The sequence below is a fragment of the Nansenia antarctica genome, assembly GCF_963989245.1.
Source record: "Nansenia antarctica genome assembly, chromosome: 4".
In the NCBI taxonomy this organism is placed as follows: Eukaryota; Metazoa; Chordata; class Actinopteri; order Argentiniformes; family Microstomatidae; genus Nansenia; species Nansenia antarctica.
The window spans coordinates 25,182,115-25,199,787 of record NC_137689.1 but is presented as its reverse complement, the minus strand read 5'-3'; the positions used below and the strand labels follow the sequence as shown (position 1 = coordinate 25,199,787).

Below are 17,673 nucleotides of genomic sequence, written 5' to 3'. Positions count from 1 at the left end.
AATGTTTTAAAAATATATATATATCTTAAGACAGCGTGTCAACAATATGGACCATTGCTGCACATTAATGTACAGATATTAATATGTACCGAAGAAACTAGGCAATATAAACCAAACACAAGGCTTTAAAAAGTGCTCAACATTATGCTTCTATGGCAAAAATATGAGTTGTTAAAATCCGTTATGGCATAGAATCCAATGAATGTCTTCCTAGGACTGGACGAGCTGTCCAAATCAAAATGTTGTCATGCCAACCCTTCTGACACCAAGCCCTGCTGAGCAGAGCTGCTCTGTACTGGAACGGCCTTACACACCCACCATACAGTTGCTGAAACAGTGCTGTGAAAGGAAAATATCTGAGCCATCACACTATGGTTTGAGTTACAAAATGGACTTCATGGAGTATGCTGACATTGCCCTTTGACTCAGAGGGGGTAAAGGTAAAAACAGACCAAATAGATAAGGTGAGGTGGGGGAGGGTGGTCTTAGATCTGAGCCTGTGGGAAACTTGGATACCAGGAGCAGTTCTTCACACCACATTGTTTTACACCATAGACAAGTTCTCCTCCACTCCTTCGCTTTTCTCACTGATCTCTCTGATGACGTCCTGCAGACGCTCGACCGACCGCATCATCACAGAGAAGCTGTTCTGGAAGCCCCCCATCCCCCCCTCCCGTGTCCAGGCCGCCTGGAGCTCTGCCACCCACCGCAGGATGCCCTCCAGCTGCTCCCGGACCTCTCTCTGCTCCTCCACCTCCGCCAACAAGGCCTGTCTGGCACACACCTCCGCTTGGTAGGCCTGACCCAGCTCTGCAAGTGAAGACTCCAGCCGTAGAACCTCCTCTAAACCTTGGGGGTATTTTTGGTGCGGTTGGTCCTCAGGCAACAACACGTTAGGGGGAACTGAGAGTACGTTATTGACCAGGAGGGTTTCCATGCGACTTGACAGACGCTTGAAACGTTCTTGAAGGAATAAATGCAGCTTCTGGGTGCACTCCCTGGCCCTGGAACGTAATATTTCTCCATTGGTCTCAGTCCCTCCCATCTTCCTCACACACACTGCCTCAACCACAAGCAACACTTCATACAGGCAGTCGTGGAAGGCGCTGTAGACTCTCAGCATGCAGGTCTGAGGAGTGAAGCCGAAGAACTGAGCCTCGTAGAGCTTGAGAGATGATGGGGACAGTGGCTCCTCTGGCAACAGAAAACAAAATATAATTAAAATGTGAATATGATTGTGAAATTTCTGAATACTTAATATCAAGTAGGCTTTTTTATTATTATGATTATTACTATAAGAAAAGGAAATATATATCAGGTATTAAAATACATGACAACCACTATACACAAAATAAAAAATATATTTGTATACAGCTTTATGTAGCCAGAATTAAAAAGCATGACTCCTACAAGGCTTTACATCTTGGGATTGAAAATGTGCATTTGTGTATGTAAAATGTCTCAATAAAAATTAATACATTACAATATTCACTAGAAAATCAAGTCTTGTTTTTGTTCTCAAAGTAAAAACGGACATATTTGCGTTCAGGAATCAGGAAGCAGCCTCCTACTACATTCTGACCCTGTAGGCATCATCATAAAATAGCCGGAGTATCCATGGAGACGGAACACAGTCTACTCACGCCCGTAAATTGAACTTGAATTATATGTTATAGTCTCTAGGTAGCTTTAGTTGACCATCAGAGTCTAGTTATGGTCGCTAGGTAGCTTTAGTTGACCATCAGAGTCTAGTTATAGTCTCTACGGTAGCTTTAGTTGACCATCAGAGTCTAGTTATAGTCTCTAGGTAGCTTTAGTTGACCATCAGAGTCTAGTTATGGTCGCTAGGTAGCTTTAGTTGACCATCAGAGTCTAGTTATAGTCTCTAGGTAGCTTTAGTTGACCATCAGAGTCTAGTTATGGTCGCTAGGTAGCTTTAGTTGACCATCAGAGTCTAGTTATGGTCGCTAGGTAGCTTTAGTTGACCATCAGAGTCTAGTTATAGTCTCTAGGTAGCTTTAGTTGACCATCAGAGTCTAGTTATAGTCTCTAGGTAGCTTTAGTTGACCATCAGAGTCTAGTTATGGTCGCTAGGTAGCTTTAGTTGACCATCAGAGTCTAGTTATAGTCTCTAGGTAGCTTTAGTTGACCATCAGAGTCTAGTTATGGTCGCTAGGTAGCTTTAGTTGACCATCAGAGTCTAGTTATGGTCTCTAGGTAGCTTTAGTTGACCATCCGAGTCTAGTTATAGTCGCTAGGTAGCTTTAGTTGACCATCAGAGTCTAGTTATAGTCGCTAGGTAGCTTTAGTTGACCATCAGAGTCTAGTTATAGTCTCTAGGTAGCTTTAGTTGACCATCAGAGTCTAGTTATGGTCTCTAGGTAGCTTTAGTTGACCATCAGAGTCTAGTTATAGTCTCTAGGTAGCTTTAGTTGACCATCAGAGTCTAGTTATGGTCTCTAGGTAGCTTTAGTTGACCATCAGAGTCTAGTTATGGTCTCTAGGTAGCTTTAGTTGACCATCAGAGTCTAGTTATGGTCGCTAGGTAGCTTTAGTTGACCATCAGAGTCTAGTTATGGTCTCTAGGTAGCTTTAGTTGACCATCAGAGTCTAGTTATGGTCTCTAGGTAGCTTTAGTTGACCATCAGAGTCTAGTTATGGTCTCTAGGTAGCTTTAGTTGGCCATCAGAGTCTAGTTATAGTCGCTAGGTAGCTTTAGTTGGCCATCAGAGTCTAGTTATAGTCGCTAGGTAGCTTTAGTTGACCATCAGAGTCTAGTTATAGTAGCTAGGTAGCTTTAGTTGACCATCAGAGTCTAGTTATGGTCTCTAGGTAGCTTTAGTTGACCATCAGAGTCTAGTTATGGTCTCTAGGTAGCTTTAGTTGGCCATCAGAGTCTAGTTATAGTCACTAGGTAGCTTTAGTTGACCATCAGAGTCTAGTTATGGTCTCTAGGTAGCTTTAGTTGACCATCAGAGTCTAGTTATGGTCTCTAGGTAGCTTTAGTTGGCCATCAGAGTCTAGTTATAGTCGCTAGGTAGCTTTAGTTGACCATCAGAGTCTAGTTATAGTCGCTAGGTAGCTTTAGTTGACCATCAGAGTCTAGTTATGGTCTCTAGGTAGCTTTAGTTGACCATCAGAGTCTAGTTATAGTCGCTAGGTAGCTTTAGTTGACCATCAGAGTCTAGTTATAGTCACTAGGTAGCTTTAGTTGGCCATCAGAGTCTAGGCGCGCGGTAGCTGAGGACGGTGCATGCGTTCTGTTTTCAGGAAACGTGCCACTATTACAATTATAGATTTCTGGCCAATTGACTATTTCAAGCAGACGTGTACATACATTTTAAAGGAAATAATATTAGTAAGAATGAATGATATTGTTTACCTTCGCTCACTGTGTACTCCGCCATTATCTGAATTTCCCGCGCCAGCTGTGACTTTCCTCTGTGACTCCACCCACCTACCCCGGGTGTATGGAAGCTTTCTTCAAAATAAAAGCGCCCACCTTAAACTTTTACTCATTTCTAAATACTACATAAATAAAGAACCACACATACTATGTAACAGTGGCGGTTGGTGATAAAAATGTTGGGTGGGGCACAGGTTATGGGGGCTTTAAAATCTGGATTTACAGTCGAGTTTAGCATGAGAATATATATATAACTTAATTATTTTTATATATAACTTATTAAAGGGCAAACTGCAAACACAACAAAAGTATAATGCACAACAACTGACAAATCAGTTATCCTCAAAATTGACAAATCAGTATCCTTTTCCAGGGCAAGAATGTAAACAATGAGATTCTCCGGAGCTCTTTCTCTCAGCTAGCTGCTGCTAAGAGTTACTATCACGTCTGAACAGTGTGCTCACGTCATGTGACTAAACAAAACCGATATCCAATGAATAAAGGCAGTAACGAATGTAATGTCATAAAATGTCCACTAGATGTCTCCAAAATGAAAACCTAAGAAACCATGACACTACCCCTAGTGGTAGTGGCCCTAGGCTGCAGCCTAGGTAAGCCTATAATCTGCGCATGCTCGGGGCGCACTTTTCTGCGCCCCGGCCAGGAAATAGGAGACAGCCAATTGGAGCGCTGCTACAGCTCACGTGTAAGCCAAAAGTATTTGCAGTGCCATAGACCGCCATTCGGCCGGCGTCCCGACTCCTCCCCTATGTATTTTCACAGTGAATTTTCCACACACACAGATAAAATGTTTATTGTATTGGAGGATTTTTAATGAATGCTGATAGGCGCCGACAGAATATCAGCCGCATTTTGTGAATAAACAATGTTTATTTTTTAAAAACTTTTACAAGTCGCAACTAGGAAGTGAAGGTGGGGGCGGCGCCCTAGCGCCCTCTATTGGCCAGCCGCCACTGCTATGTAACTATACTTACTTTGTTTACTTAGGCCTTTAAATTCCCTAGGGATCATAGGCCATCGATGAAACATTCAACACAATTGTGTCGGAAGTGTCGATCTATCGATGCAGTCGATACAACAACAGCTCCATAATGACATCTGCTGCTCAATTAAGCAATATCACACGCCATAATAGCGATTTTTTTTTGTTATGCTTGTTGTAAATAAAAGTTCTATGATGCATTGAAATTACATTAAACTAAGATAATACGATGGTTATCATAATTTTTCAAATCTTTATTAATACGTTATTACAGAAACAGTAAGTGACATTTTCCGAGAGCGAAATCTGTTGTGGTATTTAAAGATGGCGGTTAGCGAAGAAATCTATGAACATGGGATGACGATTTCCATTGACCAATCAACGGTGTGCAGCGTCACACGTCACACGCAGCCTGGCAAAAAGGTACTTTTCGGCCCTGTAGTTCCTGCTCGTGAAGGGTAGCTAAAGAACCGAGCCGAGCCGAGCCGAGCCGACCCGGGCCGACAAATGGAAAAGTGCCAAAGAAGCAGGCCGCCCTGTAGTGGAAAAGCGCCATTATACTGAATATCAGCACGGCTGTCATTCGGTCGTAGGTACGAGGCCGCAGTCCGAGTACCGAAGATAATCTCAGCCGTGCTGATATTCAGTATAACAGCACGACCTCGAGTGTGATATTGCTTTTATACAACAGTTCTACAGCGCAATTTATTAGTTAACAGTAATAAGTGACAACAGATTATGATTTGTTTGTTTATTTAATCATTTATTTTGGCTCCGTCAACAAAAAATAGTTCCGCAACTGGACTGTTGGCTAGTAACCTGAACACAAACATCTGCAGGCTAGCTACTTTGTGTTCGGAATAGTATACTAGCATACTACTCATACTAGATATGACGTAGATTTTGAGTATGTAGTGCGTTCACACTGTACAGTATGCGAGATTTGAGTATGCGAGAAATTTAGTAGGCGAGCAATACTTCTGGGAAAATTGAAGTCTGTTACGATGGACACTTTTGGCATACTAGATCCCCAAAATGCATTTCGCCCAGGGTTGCCAGATGGGGTGGGTTACCGCCGAATGAGCTACTTGATTTTGAGGTTATAGAAAGTTTAGGCTGTACATTGTCAATCCCATCTGGCAACCCTGTGCGCTTTCAGCCTCGTCAAACTGCGTCATACAAACCCGTCATACAGCTGTTGTTTTCATCGTCCGATAGCCTGGGGACCGAAAGCTTGCAATAAACATCGTTTTTTGCACAGATTTGAGTGTGCAGATGCTGCTTTTTTGCACTATATTTGATACTCTTCAGCTGCAGCACCCCAGCTAAGTCTGATCACGGATGAGCGGTGGTATTTTCACTATACTGGGAATTAACATGGTGAAATGCATTCTTAGAGCCATCGTCATGATTACAAATATGCCACTTGAAATGCATGAAATCCAAGTTTATTTGTGTCACACATGTTCACCTAGTATTTGACTGCTTGTAGCCCAATCACGAATGATCCCAGTATTGTAGCTTCAGACGGACAAGTTGGTTGTAGTGCTTGCCCACGAAATGTTATTGCTCATATATATTTATTTTAATCATGTTATTTTACCAACTGTTAAGACAACAATATAGTAAGCTAGTTACTTGAGCTAGCTAAAGATATTGGCCCCCCCAAATCATTTTACAACGTGTTGTAATTATGTTACAATATTTCTGTCGAACTCCGTAAGTGTTCCGGAGCGCACACTGGGTGCAACGTCATAATGGAATGGAATGGAATGGAATGGAATGGACTTTATTTGTCATTGCTACAGTACAGGTACCAAACAACGAAATTTAGGAGGGGTGGCTCCCCTGGTGTTAGGAAAGGGAAAAAAAAACACATTTAGAAAAAGAATAAAATCACAAGAAGGTAAGGAGCTGGTTACATAAATAAAGGCTATGTACACAATCCACTGTACTATACTGCACAGATAGTCAACTAGGGTTGTCATATTGCACAAAAGTATTTTTTCACGTTATTTAAAGTGTCACAGTTTGCAGGCTTGAAATGTACATGTTTGTGCCTCAGCACTAGCTGCCATACAATCCGTCCGGACTGTCCTGGGCCCAGAACTTAGGCCTTTGCTGTGTTCAGGGCCTTGACGGCCCTGTGGTAGAAGCAGTTCTTCAGTCTGTTTGTCTTAGCGGCCGGGGTCCTGTACCTCCTTTTCGAGGGCAGCCTGATAAAGTGTACGTGCCCAGGGTGGGTCGGGTCCCTGGAGATCTTGGAGGCCTTCCTGAGACAGCGTGTGTTGTACAGCTCTTCCAGAGAGGGGAGGGGGGCGCCGGTGATCTTCTGTGCTGTTCTCACGACTCTCTGTAGCGCGTTTCTCTCAGCTGTTGTGCAGCTGTAGAACCAGTTGCAGATGCCGTAGGTGAGGATGCTCTCCACTGCGCCGCGGTGGAAGGCCACCAGTATCTCCTGCTTGTTGTGTTCTTTCCTGAGGCATCTCAGGGTGTATAGCCGCTGTTGTGCCCTCTTGATGGTGCCTTTTGTGTTGTCCTTCCAGGCCAGGTCATCCCGCATGTGATGTCCCAGGAATCGGAGGGTTGAGACTCTCTCCACGCTCTCTCCGTCGATGAGCAGGGGCTGGATCTCGGACTTTTTCCTCCTGAAGTCTACGATGAATTCCTGGGTCTTTGACTTGTTTAGCAGCAGGTTGTTAACCTTGCACAGCTTGCTCAGTTGCTCTACCTCATCCCTGTACGCCGCCTCGTCCCCCCCCGAGATACATCCCACCACGGTGGTGTCGTCTGCTAACTTTACGATGTAGTTGCTGGGGTGGACGGGGGTGAAGTCGTGGGTGTAGAGGTTGTAGAGGATGGGGCTTAGCACGCAGCCCTGGGGGGACCCAGTGCTGAGGCTGAGGGCTGTGGAGGTGTGGGGGCCCACCCGCACCCTCTGGGGGCGGTCGGTCAGGAAGTCCTTGATCCACGCACATATAGAGTGTGATAGACCCAGGTCTAGTAGTTTGGTCACTAGCCTGTCTGGAAGGATGGTGTTGAAGGCGGAGCTGAAGTCCACGAAGAGCAGTCTCGCGTAGCTGTTTCCCCTCTCCAGGTGGGATAGAGTGGCGTGGAGAGTCGTCGCTATGGCGTCCTCTGTGGACCTGTGGGCTCTGTAGGCGAACTGGTATGGATCCAGGTTGGGCGGGAGGCGTGTGAGTATGTGGGCCCGGACTAGTTTCTCGAAGCACTTCATGATGATTGGTGTGAGTGCCACCGGGCGGTAGTCGTTTAGGCAGCTCACCGTGCTTTTCTTCGGGACTGGGATGATAGTTGAGGTTTTCAGGCAGGGTGGGACGGTGGCCTGGGACAGGGACTGGTTAAAGATGTTGGTGAAAACCCCGGCCAGCTGGTCGGCGCAGTCTCTCAGCACCCGTCTCAGGACGCCGTCCGGCCCCGAGGCTTTCCTGGGGTCCACCGCCTTCAGTACGCGTCTCACCTCATGCTCTGTAAGGGTGAGGCTGCTGAGAGCTGGAGAGAGTGGTGTTTGTGTTGCAGTTACCTCCGTTCGCCCCTCGTCGAACCGGGCGTAGAAGGTGTTCAGCTTTCCCGCCAGCAGGGGGTCGTCCTCTGCGGCTGTGAGCCTGTTGGCTCTGAAGTTTGTCATCTGCTGAACCCCCTGCCACATCCGCCTGGAGTCGTTGCTCAGGAGGCATTCCTCAATCTTCTCTCTGTGCTCTGCCTTGGCCGCTTTGATGCCGCGCTTTAGGTTGGCCCTGGTGGAGCTGTACAGCGGTGTGCTCTTCCCTGCGAAGAAGGCGTTGTCCCTCTCGTTGATCAGTTTTTGGACCTTCCCAGTCATCCATGGCTTCGTGTTGGGGTAGACCCGGACCCGTTTGTCCACGGTGACTGAGTTGGTGCAGTTCACTATGTGGTTCAGAACCGACGACGTGTACTGTTCCAGGTCCTCATGCTCATATTCCTGCCATAGGGTGTCATTTAGGCAGATCTGCAGTGGAGCGGACCCTTCTGGCCAGGTTCTGACAGTCTTAGTGGTGATGGGAGCACTTTTCCCCATTGTAGTGTATGCAGGAATCAGGAGGATTGACACATGGTCAGACATGCCTAGATGAGCTAGCGGACTAGCCTTGTAAGCACGTTTGATGTTGGTGTATACCTTATCCAGTGTTTTTTCTCCTCTCGTTGCACATTTCACATGCTGATAGAACTTGGGTAGTACTGCCTTCAGGTCGACATGATTAAAGTCCCCCGCTATGATGTGAATAGCCTGTGGATCAGTGCTTTGTTGGCTACTGATGACTTCATATAGTCGCGCCAATGCTACTCTGCTGTCTGCGCTAGGCGCTATATACACACATGTAATTAGCACCGCGTTAAACTCCCTAGGGAGGTATGTGGGTCGGCATTTAACAGTCAAGTATTCCAGGTCTGGGGAGCAGTGGCTACTTACAGTTTTCGTGTTTAAGCACCAGCTGTCCTTCGTAGATATAATGAGGCCGCCTCCGCGGGTCTTCTCACTAAGCAGCGTTTGGTCAGCGCGGTGCAACGTACGCCCCTCCAAGCTAACAGTAGCGTCCACAATGTTGTCATTTAGCCAGGTTTCGGTCAGAATAATCACACAGCTATCCCCTACGATGTTGTTTTTGGCCACCTGTAGTCTCAGTTCATCCATCTTGTTCGTCAGGGATCTGACGTTAGAGAGGAAAATGCATATAGGGACCAGGTAATTTGATTGGACAAGAGGCATTCCATGAGTGCTGATCAGATTTCCAGGGCAAATTTACGAACGCAGCTAGCAAACAGAAGACGCAAAAAAATCGTCAGATCAGATATAGAAACGGGTTATTTTGATAAACTGGACACATTTTGGGAATATATAAAAGATATTAAAACTTCATAAAATGACATGTTAACACAAAATTACGAATTTTAGCTAATGGAGGTTTAAAATTGAGGTTTAAATTCGCCGCTCCCGGCGAAATGCATTCTGGGAGGTAGTATGCGTACTGTGTAAATGGTCGGCTGGTTTTCGCATACTTATTATGAATTTAGTAGGCAGTATGCAGTATATACTCATTGAGTATGCTAGTATGCAGTATGCTAGTATACCATTACGAACACAGCCTTTGATATTAATGGTTATTTCGGAGTGATACTTATAGTTAAAAGTCCCAGTGCTGTTATACTGTATATCAGCACTCATGGAATGCCTCTTGTCCAATCAAATTACTTGGTCGGAACTAACTGTTGTATAAATACCGGTAATCGAAACCTCTTTATAACAGTTTGACTGATGCAAACCATAGAAAGGCTTTTACGTCTAGATGCACTCCCCTCCTCATCCTATTCGCTACGCAAACACACGCGGACCAATCCAAGCCTGCCATCGTTTCATCCACCGTGTTGACCTTTGATTGACAGGTTTTTGGTTCGCTCACACAACATAAACATGAGCTGTTAAACCAATCACCGATCATAAAATCTCAAAGCAACGCCCCGTGTCTCTCACCTTGTGATGACGTGTCAAGTAAGTGCCGGAAGCCTCAGTCGGTCCAAAATGGCTTACCAGACTTTTCAGCAGGAATATTTACAAATTCCTGTTGTAACGAGGGCATACACAACTGCTTGTGTCCTCACGACTGCTGCCGTGGTAAGACAAAAATATATCTGAATTTGGTTTTGTCGGCAATATAGACATCACTTTACGTTCATTTGAATGTCTCGTCTGTTGTTAGCTCGCTAGCTCCTGTGTTTCCTCGTTAGAAACACAACCGTATTGCACATCCTTGTTAGCCAGCTGTGTTCAATCAACTGGACACATTTCTATCTACAGAAATAAGACGTCTGGCTGGCTAGTGGTTAGGTTGTCATTTTGCCTGAATGGACCACATGTCCGAGGCCTTGCTAGGTTGCTAAATACATTTGGAATCTTAGCGAGTACACGCGTCTCTCTCTCTTTCTCTCCCCCCCCCCCCCCCCCCCAATTATCATCATTACTAAAATAATGGCAAGATTTTCAGATTGTAGCAAGAATGATGTTAGGCATGTATGCTCTGTATGGAATGGCAATGCATTTCATTGCACATATGTACTGACTATCTTCTCTGCTCTCACCCTCAGCAATTAGAACTCATCACACCTTTCCAACTATACTTCAACCCTGACTTGATACTTAGGAATTATCAGGTGAGTACACTGAGCAAGAGTTACAGATTGATAGCCTAGACTAGAGGTTAGAGAGGCCAGCTAGCAATGAAGGAAGGAAGGTCGCTGGTTCGATCCCCACCTCAGGAGGGGGCTTGCATGTGCCCTTGAGCAGGGCCGAATACGGCTGACCCTGTGCCTAGAAAAAAATACCAAATTCCAGCAATTGACTGAAAAGTTGATTCCATGGCAAATAAAAAATAAAAAAGTAAGATAGCCACAAATTAAAGGGAATTTACGTCACCCTCTCTACTGTTGCATGTACATCATGCCACCATTTCTCCTACTGTATATAGCCTAGCATTATCTGGTATGGGATACTTTTGAGGTATGAGAACGTCACACTTTAAACACACACTCCACTTTAAATGGAGGTAAACTATATCCAAGTATTGGCTTTAATTTTCTCAGCATTTGACATGTTGCTGAAAGGTTGACTGAATTTTCTTTTCTGTCCTGTAGGTATGGCGACTCATAACCAACTTTCTTTTTTTCGGTCCTGTTGGATTCAACTTTCTTTTCAATATGATTTTTTTGTATCCTTTTCAGTTGCAAATAGTCTTGCTCTAACTTGTGAAGGCAAATTTGCTTTCCCTAACATGAAAAAAGGTCACGATGAACCTACTGCATTAGATATCATATGTATATGATTTTTTCTATGGTCTGTAACTATGCCACGTATTTGGCAAGACATTTCCTTAACCGCTTGCTTTCAGGTACCGATACTGTCGTATGCTGGAGGAGGGCTCTTTCAGGGGCCGCACCGCTGACTTTGTCTTCATGTTCCTCTTTGGTGGCCTTCTGATGACGGTATCCTTTTTACACCTGGCCACTATCACTGTCTCAATTCTTCACCAGTAAGGGGGACATATTGAGCAAAAGGCAATATCATCATACAGCCGTTACATATTTCCTTTGTTGTAGACATTAAGCAAGTTTCACACTGTAGAAGCATTGGAGAGACACATACTAACTTTGCCATCTGGTTTCCATTCCGGTTAAAGTATGAGTATCATTCCCTCTGGTTGGCTGCATAATATCAGTAGCAGTAAACCAAAGCATGTGTGAAATTAGCTGTGGTTAAGAGATGAGTATGACAGTTTGTTACAGTTGTTACTTTGTTGTTGTTTGGTTGATGATTCATTCACCAAATCCAGACCTCAACATGGCCAGTTTGTGTGCCTTATTGGAACCCGATCCCCCATTTTCTCCTTAACAACGGCTCAGATATTTGGCACGTTTGTGAGTCTGGTGTTTCTGGGCCAGGCCTTCACCATCATGCTGGTGTACGTGTGGAGCAGACGCAACCCCAACGTGCGCATGAACTTCTTCGGCCTGCTGAACTTCCAGGCGCCCTTCCTCCCCTGGGTGCTCATGGGATTCTCTCTGCTTCTGGGGAACTCCATCATTGTGGATCTACTGGGTACCAGTGCCACTGTGGCTCATTTCTACTCTTATGATTTTTTAGCGCCCAACATGGTTGTGTCCTTATGGACTGTGGAGAAGTGGTGACTCCCTGGTAAGATAGAATCATGTCTTTCGTTCCCTTAGGTATCGCTGTGGGCCATGTGTACTTCTTCCTGGAGGATGTGTTCCCAAACCAGCCAGGCGGTGGCAGGTGGCTCAAGACTCCCTTTTTCCTGTAAGTTTGGACATTTGGATATTGTCTTAACAAAGTTCCTGTAAAGCTTCAAACACAAAATATGCCAAGAAAAGTCAATTGTAAATGTACCAGATTTGTACCAGATCTGCCTCCCTCATCAGTGTTACTCTCTGTTCCTCACACAGGAAAATGCTGTTTGACACTCCAGAGGAGGACGCCAACTACAACCCCCTCCCCGAGGAACGTCCTGGAGGATTCGCCTGGGGGGAGGGACAGCGTCTCGGGGGATAAATTAGCCTCAACTGGATCACTTCTATGGACATTCCCTGAGTCAGAGGGACACATGTGGTCTTTTTATCGACTTCTTTATCTTGTTTTGGACGAAGAATGCCCATCTCCCTCCTGGGCTTGTGGGAGGTTGGTCAGTTGTCTGTGTGTGTGGCTTACATCGCCCTCAAACTGTTCCTGTTGACAGACTGTTGCTATGACACCACATGAGAGGACGTAACAACATGGAAGGGACATTTGATGGCAAACCTTTGGCTGTGTTGACGTTTGTCTTTAACTCAGAAAAAGAATTATTCTCAACAATTGTCAGTTGTCAGATGACGGGAAACGACAGCAGAGGAAAATATCTGAATGAAGGAATGAATTCAGATCTTTAGTGTTTTTTCCATTTTATTTTATTTTTTAAGAATAAATGTGTGGCAAATGTATAGACTGCTGGGTATATTTTCTTTTACATTTTCTGCAGTGCTGCATTGGTTCTAATGTGTTATAGTGGGATATGAGTGATAATATCATATGATCATTTGATTCATATGATTTCAGTCCCAAATGAGCACTTTGATTCACTAGGGCACACGGTGCCACCAATGTTAGCCCACTTACATATTGAATAAAAGCACATACATATTTATGGTAATTATTACAAAGCAAACTCATTACAGTAACGGACATCAAACAAGTATACACTATGTAATACTGCCCACCTGTGGTAGAAGAAGGAATTGCAATGTCTTTGGAAGGGAGCAAGCTCTTAGCTGACCATGTTGTAACTCTTGTGGCTTTTCACAGTGTGGAAGTTTTTGATTTGTATCATATTGAAACTACAAAAGTTCTCTATTTTTCACTGGTGAATACAACCTATGATGCGGTTTCAATTACATTATGTACTTCTCTGTGGTACTTTTCATGGATCATAATGTTTTATATGTTGATTGATTTAGGTTTTGAAACCTCTGTAGCCTAATCCAGCCTAATTTCTCAAGCAGAAAGTAACCTCACTTCACCTGTAATATGCCATCTAAAGTAACCACCTCACTTCACCTGTAATATGCCATCTAAAGTAACCACATAAACCTGTAATATGCCATCTAAAGTAACCACATAAAACGACTGTAGTTAAACAACGGCATGCTAGTCTTTCTCTCAAGGGACCAGAATCTGATGTGAAACTCACAGAAACCCTCAAAGATTACTATGTTTTAAGTTTCTGATAATATTGAAGACTTTAAATACATAGGGCCGGTTTCACAGACAAGGCTTAAGCCTAGTCCTAGACTAAAAAACATCTTCAATGGAGATTTTACATTGAAAGTGTGATTTAGTCCAGGACTAGGCTTAAGCCTTGTCTCTGAAACCGGCCCTTAGTGTTTAGTCTCTGAACTTATCCCACATCATCATAGTCCTCATCGCTTTGGTCACCGTTCTTCTGACCAATGTCATCGTAGGCCTCTGTGGAGTTGCTATCTCGGTCGGAGCCCTCTGCCTGACATGTGCCAGGGTCTGTGTGTGTGTATGGCGGAGGCAGAGCCTTGTCCTCATGTAACTTCACGTAGTCAGGCAGCTCTGCAAGGTTCTCAGAGCTTTGAGGCTCTGGAGGGCAAACAGGCACACATTATTGAGGTTAATATACCACGGGTGCCAAATACAGTGCCCCGTGTAAGTAATGGGACAGCTAAGCATATTTTCTTCTTTTGGCTCTACACTCCAAAGGTTTAGATATGAAATCATTACTGAGAGGTTAAAGTAGAGATTGCTTCACTGTCCCATTACTTACGCTGGGCACTAGATATTTTCAGAAAATGTAAGGAGGAGTTAATCATGTTGAATGCTACCATTATTGAATTGAGTTCTTGGTGGTAAAGGTGGCAAATCATCCTCCAGATCTTTTGGGTGATATTTGCTGCTCCTGAAAGAAACCAGAGAAATCAGGTGGAATTGTAGAATCCATCCATTGTAGAAGTCAAGTCTGCCTAATTATGCATTTTCAAATAGAAATATGGTACACTGCTCAAAGAAATTAAGGGAACACTTCAGGGATATGCCTCCCCAGACCATCACTGACGCGCCAAAGCGGTCATGCTGGATGATGTTGCAGGCAGCATAACGTTCACCACAGCGTCTCCAGACTCTTTCACGTCTATCACTGTGCTCAGTGTGAACCTGCTCTCATCTGCGAAGAGAACTGGGTGCCAATGGCGAATCTGCCAATTCTGGTGTTCTCTGGCAAATGCCAATCGAGCTGCAGGTCCCACTAGAGGACGTCGGGCCCTCATGGAGTCTGTTTCTGACAGTTTGGTCAGAAACATGCACACGAGTAGCCCGCTGGAGGTCATTTTGTAGGGCTCTAGCAGTGCTCCTCCTGTTCCTCCTCGCACAAAGAAGCAGATACCGGTGCTGCTGCTGGGTTGTTGCCCTTCTACGGCCCTGTCCAGCTCTCCTCATGTAATGGCCTGTCTCCTGGTATCTGCTCTACGCTCTTGAGACTGTGCTGGGAGACACATCAAACCTTCTTGCGATGGCACGTATGGATGTGCCATCCTGGAGGAGCTGGACTACCTGTGTAACCTGAATGGGCTGCAGGTACCGCCTCATGCTACCAGTAGTGACAAGGGCACTAGCAAAATGCAAAACTAGAGAAAAATCAGTCAGGAAGGATAAGGAGAGAGAAATGGTCTGTGGCCACTATCTGCAAAACCATTTCCTTTTTGGGGGTTGTCTTGCCGTTGCCTCTCCTGTTCAGATCGATCGATAGATCGATATCCCAGAAGTTCAATTGACTTGGTGTTATACTGTGATGATTAAGTGTTCTCTTAATTTTTTTGAGCAGTGTATATACAGTGCCTATAGAAAGTCATCATAACCCTTCACTTTTTCCACATTTTGTTGTGTTATAGACTCAATTTAAAATTGATTAAATAAAACATTATTGTCATCAATCCACACACCATACCCCATAATGACAGTGAGTAATGTAATGTAAGTTAAATTTATTAAAATTGAAACAGAAATACCTCATGTGCATAAGTATTCATACCCTTTGCAATGTCACTCATAAAATGAGCTAAAATGCAAAAATGTCATCAACAAATCACTCAATAAGTTTAATTGAGTCCATCTTAATGCAAGGATAATAGTTCATGTAATTTTGGAATCAATCTCTTTGTTTTTATAGGGTCTCTGATTTGCATAGGAATCAATTAAACACTGTAGATCAGGTTGTCATTACAAATTCAGAAAATGGAGAGGAACAAAACTGCTCAGGAATGCAACCCTGACGCCTGGGGAGACTTACAAAAATTAACAAAGTTGAATGGTGGAGAGGAAAAAGCACACTCACTGGGACAACATCATCTCAGTCACTCCAAAATTGGTCTATAACCAAGTGGCCAAAAAGGATTAAAAAATAAATAAAATTAAGAGACCCTATAAAAACAAAGGTTTTCATTCCAAAATGACATAAACTATTATCCTTGCATTAAGATGGACTCAATTCAACTTATTGAGTGATTTGTTGATGACATTTTTGCATTTTAGCTCATTTTATGAGTGTCATAGCAAAGGGTATGAATACTTATCTGCACATGAGGTATTTCTGTGTTTCAATTAAGTAATACATTTGCAGAATGTCTAAAAGTCTGTTTTCTCTTTGTCATTATAGGGTATTGTGTGTGGATTGATGACAATTTATTTTTCAATTCATTCAATCAATTTTAAATTGAGTACAACAAAATGTGGAAAAAGTGAAGGGGTAAGATGACTTTCTATAGGCACTGTACTAGATCTATCTAGAATAGGTGAAGACTACATGGCTTGAAAACTTACTGGGCATAAAACTCAGGGGTTGTGTGATGAACTGATGATGAATTGGTTATGTATTGTTCAGCTGCTAAACATAAACAAGAGGAAAATGGCTCAAAACTCAAACAATGTGCACATGCTGTAGAGAGACAGTTACAGTTATGCTATGAGGAGTTGCAATAATGAAAATGCAAAGCTATGTTCTGAAAGGATCGATAGTCTATGAATCTGGAATAATCTCATGTTGGTCCAGTATGATCCTCACAGTATAGCTACATGGGTGGATTATTGCCAGAACCAATAGCATGATTGAAAAGAAAGACCAACATACCTCTCTTGGAGATGCTCCTGTTGATAAGTAGGAAGATGATGGTTATCACCAAGGAGGACAAAATAATTCCAAGAACCACCCACAGCCAGAAGAGCTGTCGTAAAGGATCATCCATGCTCCAGTCCACTCTGACCAAAAGAGGCAACATGTCCATAAGTAACTGTGTATGGTCAAATAATGTGCCCCCCCCCCCACACACACACACACACACACACACACACACACACACACACACACACACACACACACACACACACACACACACACACACACACACACACACACACACACACACACTCTATAGAAATAAATAAAATAACATTTGATACATTTGATACTAGTACATAACAAGGTCTATAACTAAAGACAATGACAAATGAATATTTGACAAATAAATAGCAATGAACAATCCATATAAGAGTGCAAAATATTCCAAATAAATAAAGTGAACACTACAAAATTATGAACTATGTTAACAACAGAACAACAGGCTACTGTAGAAACTATAGATATCCATCATTTCACCACCATCCAATATCAGTCCTCAAACCTTTTTGAAAAATGTATTTATTTAAAAAAGTGTGGCCCTCTCTAGTGGGTGTGGCCCTAAGTGACCGTAATGCATGACAATACTCCAAACATTCCAGTAAATCCACCAAGGAATGGCTCAGAAGAAAGACATGGAGAGTTCTGGAATGGCCAAAGTCAAAGCCTGGGTCTTAATCCTACTGAGATGCTGTGGGGTGATTTGAAACGGGCTGTGCATGCAAGACACCCCACAAATCACCCCTCAAATATCACACAACTGAAAGTCGATGTCAGACATTTAAAGGAATTGTCTAATTGAGGTTATTTCAGCCAAAGGAGACAATACCAGCTATTAGGGCATTGGGTGTCCTAACTTTTTCCTCAGTAGGAATTGGCATCTTTGTTCATTTTTTGTTAAATAAAAGTACTTTTTAAAATAGTTTTTGGTTCAATTGCATTACCTTTATTTATAGATATTGTTTGAAAGAAGATCAAAGATCAAATCATTT

General features: G+C 43.5%; 2 protein-coding genes across 2 annotated transcripts; one reads left to right on the top strand and one right to left on the bottom strand.

Moving 5' to 3' along the window:
* Positions 1 to 544: 544 nt before the first annotated feature.
* mis12 (MIS12 kinetochore complex component) lies at positions 545 to 3,431 on the bottom strand (the record flags this gene model as incomplete). Its single annotated transcript, XM_080529283.1, has 2 exons — positions 3,383 to 3,431; positions 545 to 1,194 (listed from the first exon to the last, which is right to left on the bottom strand). Exons 1-2 carry the CDS (start codon positions 3,405 to 3,407, stop codon positions 545 to 547), a joined length of 675 nt encoding a protein of 224 aa, XP_080385409.1. The 5' UTR covers positions 3,408 to 3,431.
* Positions 3,432 to 9,954: 6,523 nt separating this feature from the next.
* Positions 9,955 to 13,574, top strand: derl2 (derlin 2). The gene is made up of 7 exons (XM_080529006.1): positions 9,955 to 10,062; positions 10,533 to 10,598; positions 11,079 to 11,152; positions 11,333 to 11,426; positions 11,844 to 12,039; positions 12,168 to 12,258; positions 12,405 to 13,574. Exons 1-7 carry the CDS (start codon positions 9,970 to 9,972, stop codon positions 12,508 to 12,510), a joined length of 720 nt encoding a protein of 239 aa, XP_080385132.1. The 5' UTR covers positions 9,955 to 9,969; the 3' UTR covers positions 12,511 to 13,574.
* Positions 13,575 to 17,673: the final 4,099 nt, after the last annotated feature.

Excerpts from the sequence above, each read along its gene's own strand:
- derl2 (XM_080529006.1), top strand. The coding sequence starts at position 9,970 with ATGGCTTACCAGACTTTTCAGCAGGAATATTTACAAATTCCTGTTGTA. Across the intron at positions 10,063-10,532 it reads TCCTCACGACTGCTGCCGTG|CAATTAGAACTCATCACACC; the intron begins GTAAGACAAAAA and ends TCTCACCCTCAG. Across the intron at positions 11,427-11,843 it reads TTGGTGGCCTTCTGATGACG|ATATTTGGCACGTTTGTGAG; the intron begins GTATCCTTTTTA and ends ACAACGGCTCAG.